Here is a 13,870-nt window from a genome sequence, read left to right as displayed (position 1 = left end):
TCCCAGCTCGTACATCTTCCCCGTGGTGGATTGTGGGAAAATAACCGGCCTCGAGTGTACATCAAATGTACACTCGAAATTAGAGTGCATTGTGGGTAAGAATGAGTGAACAAAAGTAGGGAACGAGTGGCTCACTCAGAATTCAGACACTCCTACAAAATGGCAGGCACCCGAAATAGTGCGGTTTCAGACACAGCGAGTGTTCCACGACCGGGGTTGGTGCCCTACGCACTAGGCTGCGTGCTCTGCATTTAGAGAGCGGCAGTACTGCTGTACAGAACTAATGAACTAAATTCTTTTGACACTGAAAACTGTAACTACACTGAAATAAGAATCTGCGCAGGACTTTATATTTCAGCATTATATATAATGTCCTTGTGGGACATTTTCACGTTTTCACCGTAATAAATACTAGAAATGTTTCCAAACCTCTCTTCTTATTGACAAATTCATCCAGATCTGACAAGAGCCCTTAAAGGGATAGTTCACCCAAAAATTACAATTCTCATTATTTACTTACTCTCATGCCACCCCAGATGTGTATGACTTTCTTTCATCTGCTGAACTCAAATTAAGATTTTTAGAAGAATTTCTCAGCTCTGTAGGTCCATACAATGCAAGTGAATGGGTGCCAACATTTTAAAGCTGAACAAAATCACATAAGTCAGCATAAAAGTAATCCATAAGACTCCAGTGGTTAAATCAGTATCTTCAGAAGTGATGTGATAGGTGTGGATGAGAAACAGAGAAACAGATCACTTTCACATTCCTCTTGTTGTGTTTTTGGTGATTCACATTCTTCTCTGCATATTGCCCCGTTTTCTAGCAAAAAATGACAAATATTGATCTGTTTCTCACCCGCAACTATCATATCACTTCAGAAGACATGGATTTAACTACTGGAGTCTTATGGATTACTTTTATGCTGCCTTTTGTGCTTTTTGGAGCATCACAATTTTGGCCAATTATATAAACACATACACTGAAAGCAAATAGTGACTCAGGCAAACATTCCGTCTAATATCTCCTTATTGTGTTGCATGGAAGAAAGAAAGTCATACGGGTTCGGAACAACATGATGGTGAATGATGACAGAATTTCAATTAATAATAATAATAATTCTGCAGTACAAGTTCAATATGTATTATGTAATGGAATATAGGGGAGTAAACGTCTATTAAGTAATTTGTGAAAGTAACGAGTTACTACTTGAGTACTCTTTTAATTGGATACTTTCTTACTGTTACTCAAGTAGTTATTTATGTACTTTTACTTCTACTTGAGTAATTATTTTTTTATTTTTTTAAGTAATTGTACTTTTACTTGAGTACAGTTTTTGGCTACTCTACCCACCTCTGCGAATAAATAAAAAAGATTGCTGCAAGCAGGTTGCATACTTCCAGGTATGTGCCAGCCGAGCAACTGCCATTGAGATGAGTGGGAATGGGTAGGGATAGCTTTCAGCAGGTAATATAAACCAGTGGAATGCACATAAAGTGCGTGATATACAGAATAGTATGTCAGTCAATCAAATGAGTGTTCTTAAAAGCATTATTTTGCCAACACTGGTGCTAAACTTTTCCATTCCTACTGTATGATTAGAACACACTGCCAACACAGATAGTCCATTCAAAGCAATATTAAAACAAACTGTCTAATTTTAACCCACTATCTAATTATAGAGTACATTGTAAACAATATGAGATACAATGTTGCCTTTTAGTTCTAAACATTGCTTCTAAGTCAGAATTATAATAGCTATTTATAGTAGACGGGGTGACTAACTAGGCGTCTGCTCTTTTGTCTGCTTGTGCTCGTAATTATGATGCTGCAATGCAACACAGACTAGCTATCCAGCTTTTCCAGTGGGCGTTTTGCCCTTTTGCTCTGGTTTGTGATGGCATTATCTGCCCTTTTAAGAGCCTGTGAGTTTAGAATAATAATAATGATGCACTTAGACACAGGGTTTTACGATTATTTATATTTTCTTTTTGGAAGAGTGGTGCATTCACAGTTAGCCTACATAACCGATGTAACATCTTAATTCGCTATTTAGTGTCTAGTCAAAGAATTGAAGAATGTAATATTGATCTGTAGTGACATCTGGTGGTGACGCCATTCAGTAGATGTGTTGTAATGAAAACACCTTGTGTATTTTTCATCGACCACACTATCTGTATAGTAGTGATATTGTTTTACGAGCTAAATAGAGTACAGAGCAGTGTTTTATTTTCTAATACTAATTTATCATACAGCCCTCTGTTAGGATGGTAAATCACACTTCTGCTGTTTGTTTATGCATTTACAAAATTTTTAGTTTTCCTACTCAGCCTTTTCCTATCATCATGTTAATATCTTTGCATAGTAATGTTGGACATACGCAATTCATAGTAAAATCAACACATTAAAATGTTTGATTTTAAGGACTTTTTTGTTTACTTATGTAGATAAAACATTGTGGTACTCTGTTGCATGACCACTCTTATGTTCCAGTCTTACATTTAAAAAAAAAAAAAAAAAGGCAAAACCAGTTTAGAGCACTGCTAAAACTGATTTCTAGTGTAACCATGGTATGTATTATGTTATGAATTATTTAAAGTCATTTTTAGTATGCCTCATACTATATTAGTTGTTAAATACCTGGAATAATTGCCAGTTAAGTGCAGATCAGTTCAGTTCACATTGCGAAAAACCTCCAAATGATTCCACACTGACCATGCTCTAATAAAGATCTCTCATATTCAGATTTTTCTTCATAACCGCTCTTTTTTACTCGTTATAGTTTCTTTATTGAATTCAAGGTGTACGCAGCCACACACATGCATGCACACACCATATACACCATTACTGGAGTCACAAAGGAGACAGAGTTGCTGACAGTATCACATTCTTGCATGTTTCGAGTGGAGCACTTATATCAGTGTTGCTGGATGTTGCAGTGTGTTCCACCAGGCTTTTGCCTTCATTTATTAGTGTGTGTGTTTCTCAAGACTCATTTCTGTTGGGTTTCACTCACCAGGAGGTGAACAGCACATGATAAGTGTGAAGGTCAAAAGATGTGAGATGCTGGTGAGCAAAAGTAACAAGCCATTAGAATGGAAGCAGCTGAACAGAAGCTAATTAAGAGATGGAAAAAACATGAAGTTAATCCAATAAACCCCCACAGTGTCCCAACTCACAAAGGTACCAAAAAAGTAAAAAATACTATGACATTTTGAATACCATGGTTTCTTGGACAGGTACCATTCTTTGAAATACCTTGGAGTCCTATGCAAATACAATGGTAAATGAATGGTATATCATTCTGTACCATAGTATTACCATCTGATACTGTCATTGTACCATGGTGCACTGTTAAAAGTGGATACTGTACATGCAGTTGTTACCTTAAAGGGTTAGTTCACCCAAAAATGAAAATCCTCTCATGATATGCTTACCTTTAGGCCATCCCAGATGTGAATGACTTTCCTTCTTCAGCAGAACTGAAATGAAGATTTTTAAAGCAGATTTCAGCTCTATATGTCCATATAATGCAAGTGAATTGGTGCCATGACACTGCTGGCTGTTCGACGGTCCAAAAGGCATATTTAGGCAGCATAAAAGTAATCCACATGACTCCAGTTGATCAATTAATGTCTTCAGAAGCAAACTGATAGGTTTGTGTAAAAAACATATAAAAACTTTATTAATTAAAAAAATTGCTTTCTGCCAGCAGTCGACGCATCACATGACGCAAGCGCAATTGTATACAACAAAGGAACATCACGCAAGAGTTAGGTCATTTTAAACAGGAATCCAGCACTGGCCGGAAGCAAATATTTAAAGTAAAAACTTTTGAATTATCTATTTGTTTCCTACACCAACCTATCGGTTTGCTTCAGAAGACATTAATTGATTGACTGGAGTCGTGTGGATTACTTTTATGCTGCCTAAATTTGCCTTTTGGACCATCAAGTAGCCACCAGCCTGATGGCACCTGTATACTTAGACATACAGAGCTGAAATGTGCTTATAAAAACCTCCACTTCTGTTCTGCTGAAGAGGGAAAGTCATACACATCTGGGATGGCTTAAAGGTAAGTAAATCATGAGAGAATTGTCATTTTTGGGTGAACTATTCCTTTAAGGAATCATTTGTACTTGATCTAACCTAATTTTAACTTGAATAAAACCAGTTCACTTAAATGTTACCTCACAAGTTACCTGACAATTTTTTTTTTTTTTACAGTGTACCACAACAGTATTTTTTTTTTTTTTAAGTGATTAAAAAAATCATAGTGAGAAGCCTTTGTTACATGGCCCTTAATTGTACCCTAGTTTTTTTATAATATTTTACTGCCAATAAAACAATGAATTTTAGCAGAAACAAATGCAATAGAACACTAAACCCGTAAATTGTTAACCACTTGGCATAAACAAATACATTGTTTAGGAATGACGACATCTTACAGAAATGCTACATTAAATCTCAACACAATCCAGTTTGATTCAAGGACAAATACTCATTGACATTCACAGTTTAAGATTTAAACAACTTCTCTGAAAGTATTTGCCTTAATAAGAATGAACAGAGAACACTTTCGATCAGTAATAAGGTAAACATTAGCATATCAGCTCTTGCTTTTTGATTACATGAATAATTTATCAAGATTATGTTGCCTCTCTTTCTTGCCCAGTGCTACACTTTCAAAACTGTGGTGTGTATAGAAATTCTAGTACTTTCTAGCATTTGTTGAAACTCCTCAAAAGTAAACATCCGTTCATTGTCTCCTTAGTATTTCAAAGTTCAAGTCAATCTAAGCTGTAAATCATACAGTTCTATTAACAATAAGATCCATCAGCAGGCATTAACATTAAAACACAGCATAAAGTGCTGAACAGCAATAAAATACTGATCTTTAAACATGATCTTACCTTTTTATCAGGACAACAGTGAAAAATACACATTTAAAAGAGTTTTCATTTGAAGAGTAAACATAGTACAACAGGTAAAAAAGACCACCATCAGAAATACGTGCACTACGGGGGACACACTACTCTTCCTCCATTGACTTCTCAATCTCCTTGAGCTTTCGCACAAACTCCTGCGCCTCTCTGTCTCCCGTTCTCGCCTCCAGCATTTTCATGATGGGCTTCTCTGTATCCAGAGAAACAACAGAGTCAGAAATGAATCCATCAGACCAGACACAACAATAATATTTTGATGGCAGACCTCTCAATAGGGAATGACACATGTAATTGGAAATCCTTTCAAGAGAAACGAGAAATGACAGGCTACAACAGCATCAAGCAATGTTAAAAAAGGAATGCTGACAAAACAGGGAGGTCTTAAAAGTACTACTACCTTCATTGTCATGTTAATATTAATATGATAATATTTTATGTAGCCTTTGAATAATAATATTTTTGCGACCTGCTCGGTCATTTTGAGTCACTTTGACCCAGAAACACCTGCTGCACCAAACACCTTAAGTTAATAATTCCTTTACAATTATAACGAAGGGTTTTCTTAAATTAAAGGGATAGTTCACCCGAAAATTAAAATTCTCTCATAATTTACTCACCTTCATGTCATCCCAGATGTGTATGACTTTCTTTCTTCTGCAGAACACAAATGGAGATTTTTAGAAGAATATTTCAGCTCTGTAGGTCCATACAATGCAAGTGAATGGTGGCCAGAACTTTGAAGGTCCAAAAAGCACATTAATGCAGCATAAATTTAATTCATATAACTCTAGTGGTTAAATATATGTCTTCAAAAGTAATAGTATAGTTGTGGGTGAGACCAATATTTAAGTCCTTTTTTAATCTTAATCTCCACTTTCACTTCCACATTTTTCTTCTTTTGTTTTTGGTGATTTGCATTCTTTGTGCAAATTGCCATCTACTGGGCAGGGAGGAGAATTTATAATAAAAAAGGACTTAAATATTGATCTGTTTCTCACCCATAACTATCATCAGCTTCTGAAGATATGGATTTAACCACTGGAGTAGTATGGATTACTTTTATGCTGCCTTTATGTGCTTTCTGGAGCATAACAATTTTGGCCACCATTCACTTGCATTGTATGGACCTACAGAGCTGAGATATTCTTCTAAAAATCTTTGTTTGCATTCAGCAGAAGAAAGAAAGTCATACACATCTGGAACGACATGAGGGGGAAGTAATTGTATTTTTTTGGGTGCACTAACCCTTTAAGGGACTTGCAAATGTTCACTGAGTTTTATGCACTATGCACTTTATGGACACTGTGCAAAAAGGAAAGACTCCAAGAGCCAACCATTAAATGATTTGATCTCAGCTGAAATGATTAAGCCTCAATTTTTTAATGGTATAAGTATTGTATGTTTACTCCAAACTGTTGTTGAGATATATTCATTTAAATGTAAAAAAAAAAAAAAAAAAAAAAATTCTGGGTCAAAGTGACTTAAAATGATTGAGCACTAGTAAAAAAATATATATACACTACCGGTCAAAGGTTTTGAAACAGTTGACTGAAATGTTTCTCATGATCTTAAAAATCTTTTGATCTGAAGGCGTATGCTTAAATGTTTGAAATTAGTTTTGTAGACAAAAATATAATTGTGCCACCATATTAATTTATTTCATTATAAAACTAAAATGTAATTTAAAAAAAAAATTGAAATTGAAATTGAAATTGATAACTTGGACCAAATAATAAAGAAAAGCAGCCAATAAGTGCCCAACATAGATGGGAACTCCTTCAATACTGTTTAAAAAGCATCCCAGGGTGATACCTCAAGAAGTTGGTTGAGAAAATGTCGAGTACATGTCTGCAAATTCTAGGCAAAGGGTGACTACTTTGAAGATGCTCAAATATATCACAGTTTTCATTTGATTTTGGATTTTGTTTAGTCACAACATAATTTATGTTATTCCATAGTTTTGATGACTTTACTATTATTCTGAAATGTGAAAAAAATTATAATAAAGAATGAGTAAGTGTTTCAAAACTTTTGACCGGTAATGTATATTTTCTTTTTTATATTTTGTTATCTAATGCAATACCATTCACAATTTATTATAGTGATTTAAATCTGTCTAAATACTTTATGGGGCCACTGAATATTTGCTGCCAATTGCCCTTTCAACAATCAAGAGTTCATGGCAAAACTTGCTGCAAATGCACCAGTGATTATTTTCACATGCAAATGAGCTTTGCTGAAAACTTGCGGCAAATTGTCCAAAGGGTTTGCTGAAGGTTCACCACCCACCGGTCAAGAGCTGCAAACTTCTAGCAAACATTTGCTGCAAATTACAAGCTCATTTGCATGTGAAAATAATGAATGCCAAATTTGCAGCAAATTTGTGGCAAGTTTTGTGGCTAGTTTGCCAAAACTGTAGATTTTTGTAAAGATACCAGGTTGCTTCCTCTCTCAGAAGTCTATAAATACTTTAAATATAAAGTATATAAAGTCTTGGAATAATGTGTTGAGTACCCCTTTCTTAGAAGATAAATAAACCCAGGAGGCAGTTTATATCTACTGTTAAAGAGAAATTTGCCTTATGTCACAGGTGGGTGATAAATTGGACAGGTCAGCGTACCACTTGGTTTTTGGCGGGACAGGTGCAGGATGATGGGTTGAAGGGTCTTTCCAGCAGGCGTGGCACTCGGTCTGCCTGGCCAGCAGAAGTCACTCAGTGGGGCCACGGCCTCGCCAGCAAAATCATTAGTGGACAACCAATCATAGTCCATCACAGTGAAGGTCAAGCAGGCACACCTGTGTCTGTACTGCTCAGGGCTGACATGGCTGTGGATAAGCAAAGGGGACTCATAAAGTCAGTACCAACAGTGTTCTGTCCATTACAAGGTAATGGTGAGTAGAGATGTGCAAAACAAAATTTTTCTAAATTGACTTGGTGGGTTGCCTCAGTGACTCATCTCATCAGTCTTAAAGCAATAGTTCATCCAAAAATGAAAATTCTCTCATCATTTACTCCCTCTTAGGCCATCCCAGATGTGTTTGACTTTCTTTCTTCAGCAGAACACAAATGAAGATTTTGAGAAGAATATATCTGCTCTTTTGTGAAGCTCCAAATATCACATAGGTCAGCATAAAAGTAATCCATAAGACTCTAGTGGATAAATCAATGTCTTCAGAAGCGATATGATAGGCGTGGGTAAGAAACAGATCAATATTTAAGTATGTTTTCACTATAAATTCTCCTCCTTGTTATGACAATTTCCACTTTAATATTCACAGTCTGCTTGTGTTTTTGGTGATTCATATTCTTCATGCATACACCCCCTACTGGGCAGGGAGAATCAAATTTTTAGCAAAAATGTACTTAAATATTGATCTGTTTCTCACCCAAAATTATCATATCACTTCTGAAGATATAGATTTAAAAACTGGAGTCATATGGATTACTTTTATGCTGCCTTTATGTGCTTTTTGGATCATAACATTTTTGGCACCCATTCACTTGCATTGTGAGGACCTACAGAGGCTGAGATATTTTTGAGAAAAATCTTAATTTGTGTTCTACAGAAGAAAGAAAATCATACACATCTGGGATGCATGACGGTGAGTAGATAATGAGAGAATTTTCATTTTTGGGTAAACTATTCCTTTAAGGAATCACTGTAAAATTATGCTGATTTCAGGTTCACCTGACCCTAATGGGATGCGTGTTTCTTAGGGAATGTTAACAAACAGTAGTATGTATTCTTGCGCTCAAAAAGAGTAAGAAAAAGAACAATGGAATGAAAAAGAAAACTAGTCTTAAGACATTTTTAATAGTGAAGCTATTTCTAAACTTGACTCTTAAAAAAACGCATCGCTCATGGCTGAGATGTTCAAAAAAGCAGTGCATCTCAAGATGCAGTGGTCAAAGATGTCCGTCTGATTGTGTAAGGCTATTAGGTAGTGCATTAAAGAGGATAAAGTTAAAGATGCATCCTTTTCCAAGAGTATTGTGTTGTGCAAACTGTCTAATAGCTAAAACACAGCATGTGCTAATACCACAGCAGAAAAAATCTAAAACTAGCTGACCTCACTAAACAACTACTGGGTTGGTGGAGGACTCATTGACCATCGTGACCTAACGGTTTGTCAGTGAGCAGGTGGTCAGGTACTCACAAGTAAAAAAGCTCATCAAACACAGGATGCAGGGTTTTAAGCTTCACTTGAGTGCGCTGACTCCGAGCTGTTGGGAAGAGGTGGTGAGGACAGAGCTCCACGATCACAAATGGATCGCTGAGGCCTAGGAAGGCAGGAATCATGAGTTTAATTGAGGCTCAGATCAAAGAAGGAAGAACAAAAGAACATTTGTTATGCAGGCTTACCATTAGCATCCAGGGCAATGAGATCAGCTGCATGCAGTATCTCCACAGTGAGTCTTTGCTCAGGGGCATCATAGTAACACTTCACACTGACACGACCAAACCGACTGTGCTTTAGGATTCGCTGTAAAGCAAATGTGCATTTTATATACACATTATAGGAGTTGATAGCACAAAATATGTCTAAAACCAGAATCTTTAGTTTAGAACTAATAAGAGATTGCCCCATTTGTGACTCTACAATGTGCTTAGTTTTGTGAAAATATTACTAACAGAGGCTGTCTCAAAACTTAGTGAGCTGCTTATCAAGACATCATGTTTGGGTATTCAAAGGCGCTTCCCTGATACAAATGTTGTTTTAAGTTGTAAGTAGCAAAATGATGCTACTTTCTGTGACATACTTCACAAATTTTCAGCCACATTTTAAGTACTGTATCATTCATGGGTAAGGCATTTCAATTCCCAAACTTTGTGAAACATTACATACAAGATGGAAGACGTATCCAAGGATAATATTGATTATATTTTGTTTATTACTGAAAAGTATCAAGAGGAAATAGTTTCATCCAATTAAAAATGTATAAATTAACCTATTATTTGTGTGTGCTACGTTTACATGTTTACACACATTTTTAGAGAACTGATTAGTTAGCTTAGCAACATAATAGTACTAGAATCAGCTCTAATGGCCGAAACATAGTCTACGCAAGTACATGAATGCAGGTGCGAGCGCTTGGCCATCGCATTGCCAAGGTGTGGTCCAGTTGAACATGCTTAACATGTGTTCTAGCTTTACCGTGGTGGAAACAAACCTCAGTACTCAAGGGGATGATAGAGTTACTTTCAAATGTCTGTGCTATTAAACTGGATGCGATCTTATTCAGGTAACTACTGTCATGGTGGAGCAACAGCTTGAAGAGAATATTGCTGAGCAAGTAAGTTAAAGTCAATATATTTATAGCAACTATAAATATATTGACTTCAACTTACTTATTCTCTTCAAACTATTGCGCCACCATGACAGTAGTTAAGTTGAAAGAGAAAACTCACTGTAGATGCTGACAGTTCACACATTGTGATATGAATTGGTTATGAACGGTCTGACCCCTTTCATAATTTAACAACGTGTGAAATCGAGCCTACCATTGCAAGATGCATCTGTTTTCACATATTTGCGTAAAGTATGTTTTGGCCCTAAGATATGGAGTCCACGTAAGGAGCACTAGTTGATTTTCAGGCATGAATGAACATTGAAAGGAATAGTTCAGGTTGATGTCAATGATAGTCAGTCACGAGACACGCAAGAACAAATTATGTTTGACGTATCTGATCCTTGCACAAATGCGAATACGATTTAAGGATCCTTTAACAATGTTAATAAGGTGTCTGCCAAGGAAAACCATTTTGAATAAGATGTTTATAAGGTTTTGTTTAGGTTAGGATGCTGTTAAAGTTGACAGGTGCCCATGTAGGCAGCAGACAGCGAGTCAGCTCACCAGGATTTCAGACACAGTCAAAGACTTTACTCAGAATCTTACACTGTGCAAAAAACACTTTGTCAAAGGGGAAATGACGGATGTAAACTTTTAATCATCAGAGGAAGGAATAGTATTTGTGATGTCTTAGCGCCTAATCAACACCTCCTCTCTCTGCAGGGCTGGAGCTGAAAGCTGTGGCAGCTCAGCAGGACTCCTACCCACCTGCTGGGAGATTTTCTCCAGGAAATACTGTTCGATCAGCTCAAAGGAGGAGCATTTGTTCAGACGCAGCTCATCGTCCAGGGCCTGATAAAAGAGGGAAAACAGATGAAGCCATGAATCATTTTATTTTGTAAGCAGCATTCATCAGTATCATTGGTCAGGGGCAGTTGTTTGGTCAATGGATATTAGGGAATTAGCCCAGACATCTGTGAATATGTATGGGGCCATCCTTTGACATATTAGAATATCATACACTTTATAATAATTGTTGGAGCATTATGAGCAGTGAGTCATTTCTATTAAGTAATTCTCTCAATATTACTGTATCTAAGACTAAAAAGGTCCACTGACCTTAATCTTAGTCTCATACCTAAATAATAGTTGGAAATCATTGCATTTTAAAACTGTAGTTAAAAAAAGACACAAGAATACTGTCTCTTTTGGCTTTGCATGGTCTAATGCACACTGTACACTGATGACAATTTGGCACTGCTCACCGGGTTTCTTTAAGTGTTCTTTAGAAGTTAAAAGGCTGTTAAAATGAATATGCTTTGTCTTCAGAGTTACGTCTGTGAAATATTTGGCGCTTATTACTTCTGGATGGTGGGTAACTTTGACCATGCCAACAAACAGGTTTAATTTCTTTGGTGTGTTTTGCAGAATGTAAATGAGCCTCCACTTTATGGCAGATTAAGATCAAATATGCTGATATTGTAATAACGATATAAACTTATTCCGATAGTCAAAAGTCTGGCTTGTCTTAATTAAACAACATAATTGCAGTACTAAATGGATTTTACTGTGATGAAAATGACCAAGCATGAAAACTTATCCTCTGGTGAAGACAAGTTGATAAAAACATTCAGGGCTTTTACATTTAGTAATTTACATTTATCATTTAGCAGATGCTTTAATCCAAAGTGACTTAAAATGAGGAATATAACAAAAAATTTGTCATACAAAAGCCAGCAATATCTGCAGTATCACACTGCCAAGTTCCAATAGTAGTTAGAGTAATACAGAAGCTAGAGCAGAAGTAAAAAATGCAAATAAGTAGACAAAAAGATAACATATTTGTTTTAATATTTTAATATATTAAATAGGATGTGCCATTATGGTTGTGGACAGGTTAAGTGCTTGTGGAAGAGATGTGTCTTCAGCTTTTCCAAAAACATTCAGTGCTTAAGCCCATGCCATTGGTCAAGTCCATACCTTGTAATCTCCATTTTTAAGGTCCTCCAGGAGCAGCCCTTCTCCATCAGCATTAAAGAACCGCACCAGTGTCTGCACAAAAAAAGAGCTTATTTTATCATAAGTCTGCTGTACCAGACTGACAATCAATGCAACTCCCACTTTCTATTTTGTTTTTCTTTCTCTTTTTCCATGACATGACTGAATGGAGTCCAGCAGACCTGCACACACTCTTGTAACACAATCTTGAGATTTGTTATGCTAAAAGACCAACTACAGTATATGGCAAACAACATGTTCAGCCCACGCACTCGTGCAGCATTTCATGAGTTTTCATGTAAATCTGTCATGAGTTCCTGCCAGTTCCTCTCTGTTGGAATACTGGATCTCACATATTGTAATTGTAGTGGGGACATCCTTAATTCTCTACTGAGGTGCGGTCATGCGCACTGACTAATATCAAATGTGCTTTGAATATGCCATGGATGATGTGAGTGAAAACCATGACTGTGAATGCAAGCTGATGGAAACTGGGCAAGTGGATACTTGCCTTTTGCAGTAAACTTGTATTAAACCCTTCATACTGACCAGCTGACAGTGCACATACACTATATGGCCAAAAGTATGTGGACACCTGAACACTACATATGTGCTTGCTGAACATTTTCAAGGAGGAGAGTTTCTGAGTTTTCTCTCTGAAACTCACATCCTCCCCAGTACCACATGTCTAGAACTGCTTCAAGGGTATTGTATGTATGCCTAAATGTGAAGCAGAAGCAGCACAGCATAAACACAGCATGTCTGTGTATGTTCTAATAGTAGCAAGTCTTTGTATTTGTTCTGTAGCAGCAGCAGCGTAAGACCAACTTGTCAAATCCATTATAAAACCTTCCATTTATTTCAAGGGTTGTCATGAATAAATGAATGTTAATGACTATAACCCTACTGTAAAGTATCCCCATAGTTGTATTGCAAAGGGATTGTGTGATTTAGGGCTGCACGATCTGGACAAAAAGTCATATTGCGATTATTTTGAAAAATATTGCGATTACAATTTGAACTGCGATTATGATAGACATTTTGTGATAGGGTCTCAGCCCACTAATCATCATCATTCATTTTTTAAACCTAGTCAACTTGAATATTAGTTATACAAACTATTCTCTACTGTATATAAGATAGTCCTAAAAAACTAGGCTTAATGTCAAACTAAAGTTGAACTGATTAACCATTGGTGTAATCAAACGTAAAGTGAAAATTTTGTTTAGTTTATCATTTAATTTAATTATTTGTATTCATGATTTTATTTGATTTCATTTAACAATGCATTATATTATACTATATATATATATATATATATATATATATATATATATATATATATATATATATATATTATGTGTACATTCCTTCCTTTTAATTTTGTTGGATGTTGGTAATATTAGTTCCGCTTTCACTTGTTGCTGCTGGGATTATAATAAGGGCGACGCTCTCTTGTGAACAAAAGACAGGAGAATGGAGGAAGAGCGCATGTTTCTGGTCTCTAAAGGTGCTACTGTTAATTAGGTCTGGGCACTTAATTGATTATGAAAACAAGATAATCGAGATAAAACTATTATTGTGCCGCATTCCGTTTCGCAATGAAACACCCCGACGTTATATCTTTAAAGCA

General features: G+C 36.2%; 1 protein-coding gene across 1 annotated transcript in view; it reads right to left on the bottom strand.

Annotated features, from left to right (window-relative positions):
• Window positions 1–4,083: 4,083 nt before the first annotated feature.
• The window catches only part of LOC127452250 (BAI1-associated protein 3-like), a 70,667-nt gene continuing 60,880 nt past the window's right edge, over window positions 4,084–13,870 (bottom strand). Inside the window, exons 28-33 of the mRNA XM_051717597.1 lie at window positions 12,220–12,291; window positions 11,008–11,091; window positions 9,311–9,431; window positions 9,105–9,228; window positions 7,567–7,772; window positions 4,084–5,136 (exon numbers count right to left, since the gene is read on the bottom strand). Of these exons, the coding sequence (XP_051573557.1) occupies window positions 5,033–5,136; window positions 7,567–7,772; window positions 9,105–9,228; window positions 9,311–9,431; window positions 11,008–11,091; window positions 12,220–12,291 (711 nt within the window). The 3' untranslated portion in view covers window positions 4,084–5,032. The remainder of the gene's footprint in view (window positions 5,137–7,566; window positions 7,773–9,104; window positions 9,229–9,310; window positions 9,432–11,007; window positions 11,092–12,219; window positions 12,292–13,870) is intronic.

This window comes from Myxocyprinus asiaticus, chromosome 14, assembly GCF_019703515.2.
Source record: "Myxocyprinus asiaticus isolate MX2 ecotype Aquarium Trade chromosome 14, UBuf_Myxa_2, whole genome shotgun sequence".
NCBI classification, from domain to species: Eukaryota; Metazoa; Chordata; class Actinopteri; order Cypriniformes; family Catostomidae; genus Myxocyprinus; species Myxocyprinus asiaticus.
Note: the sequence above shows the minus strand (reverse complement) of the source record. Positions and strands in the feature narration are given on the sequence as shown.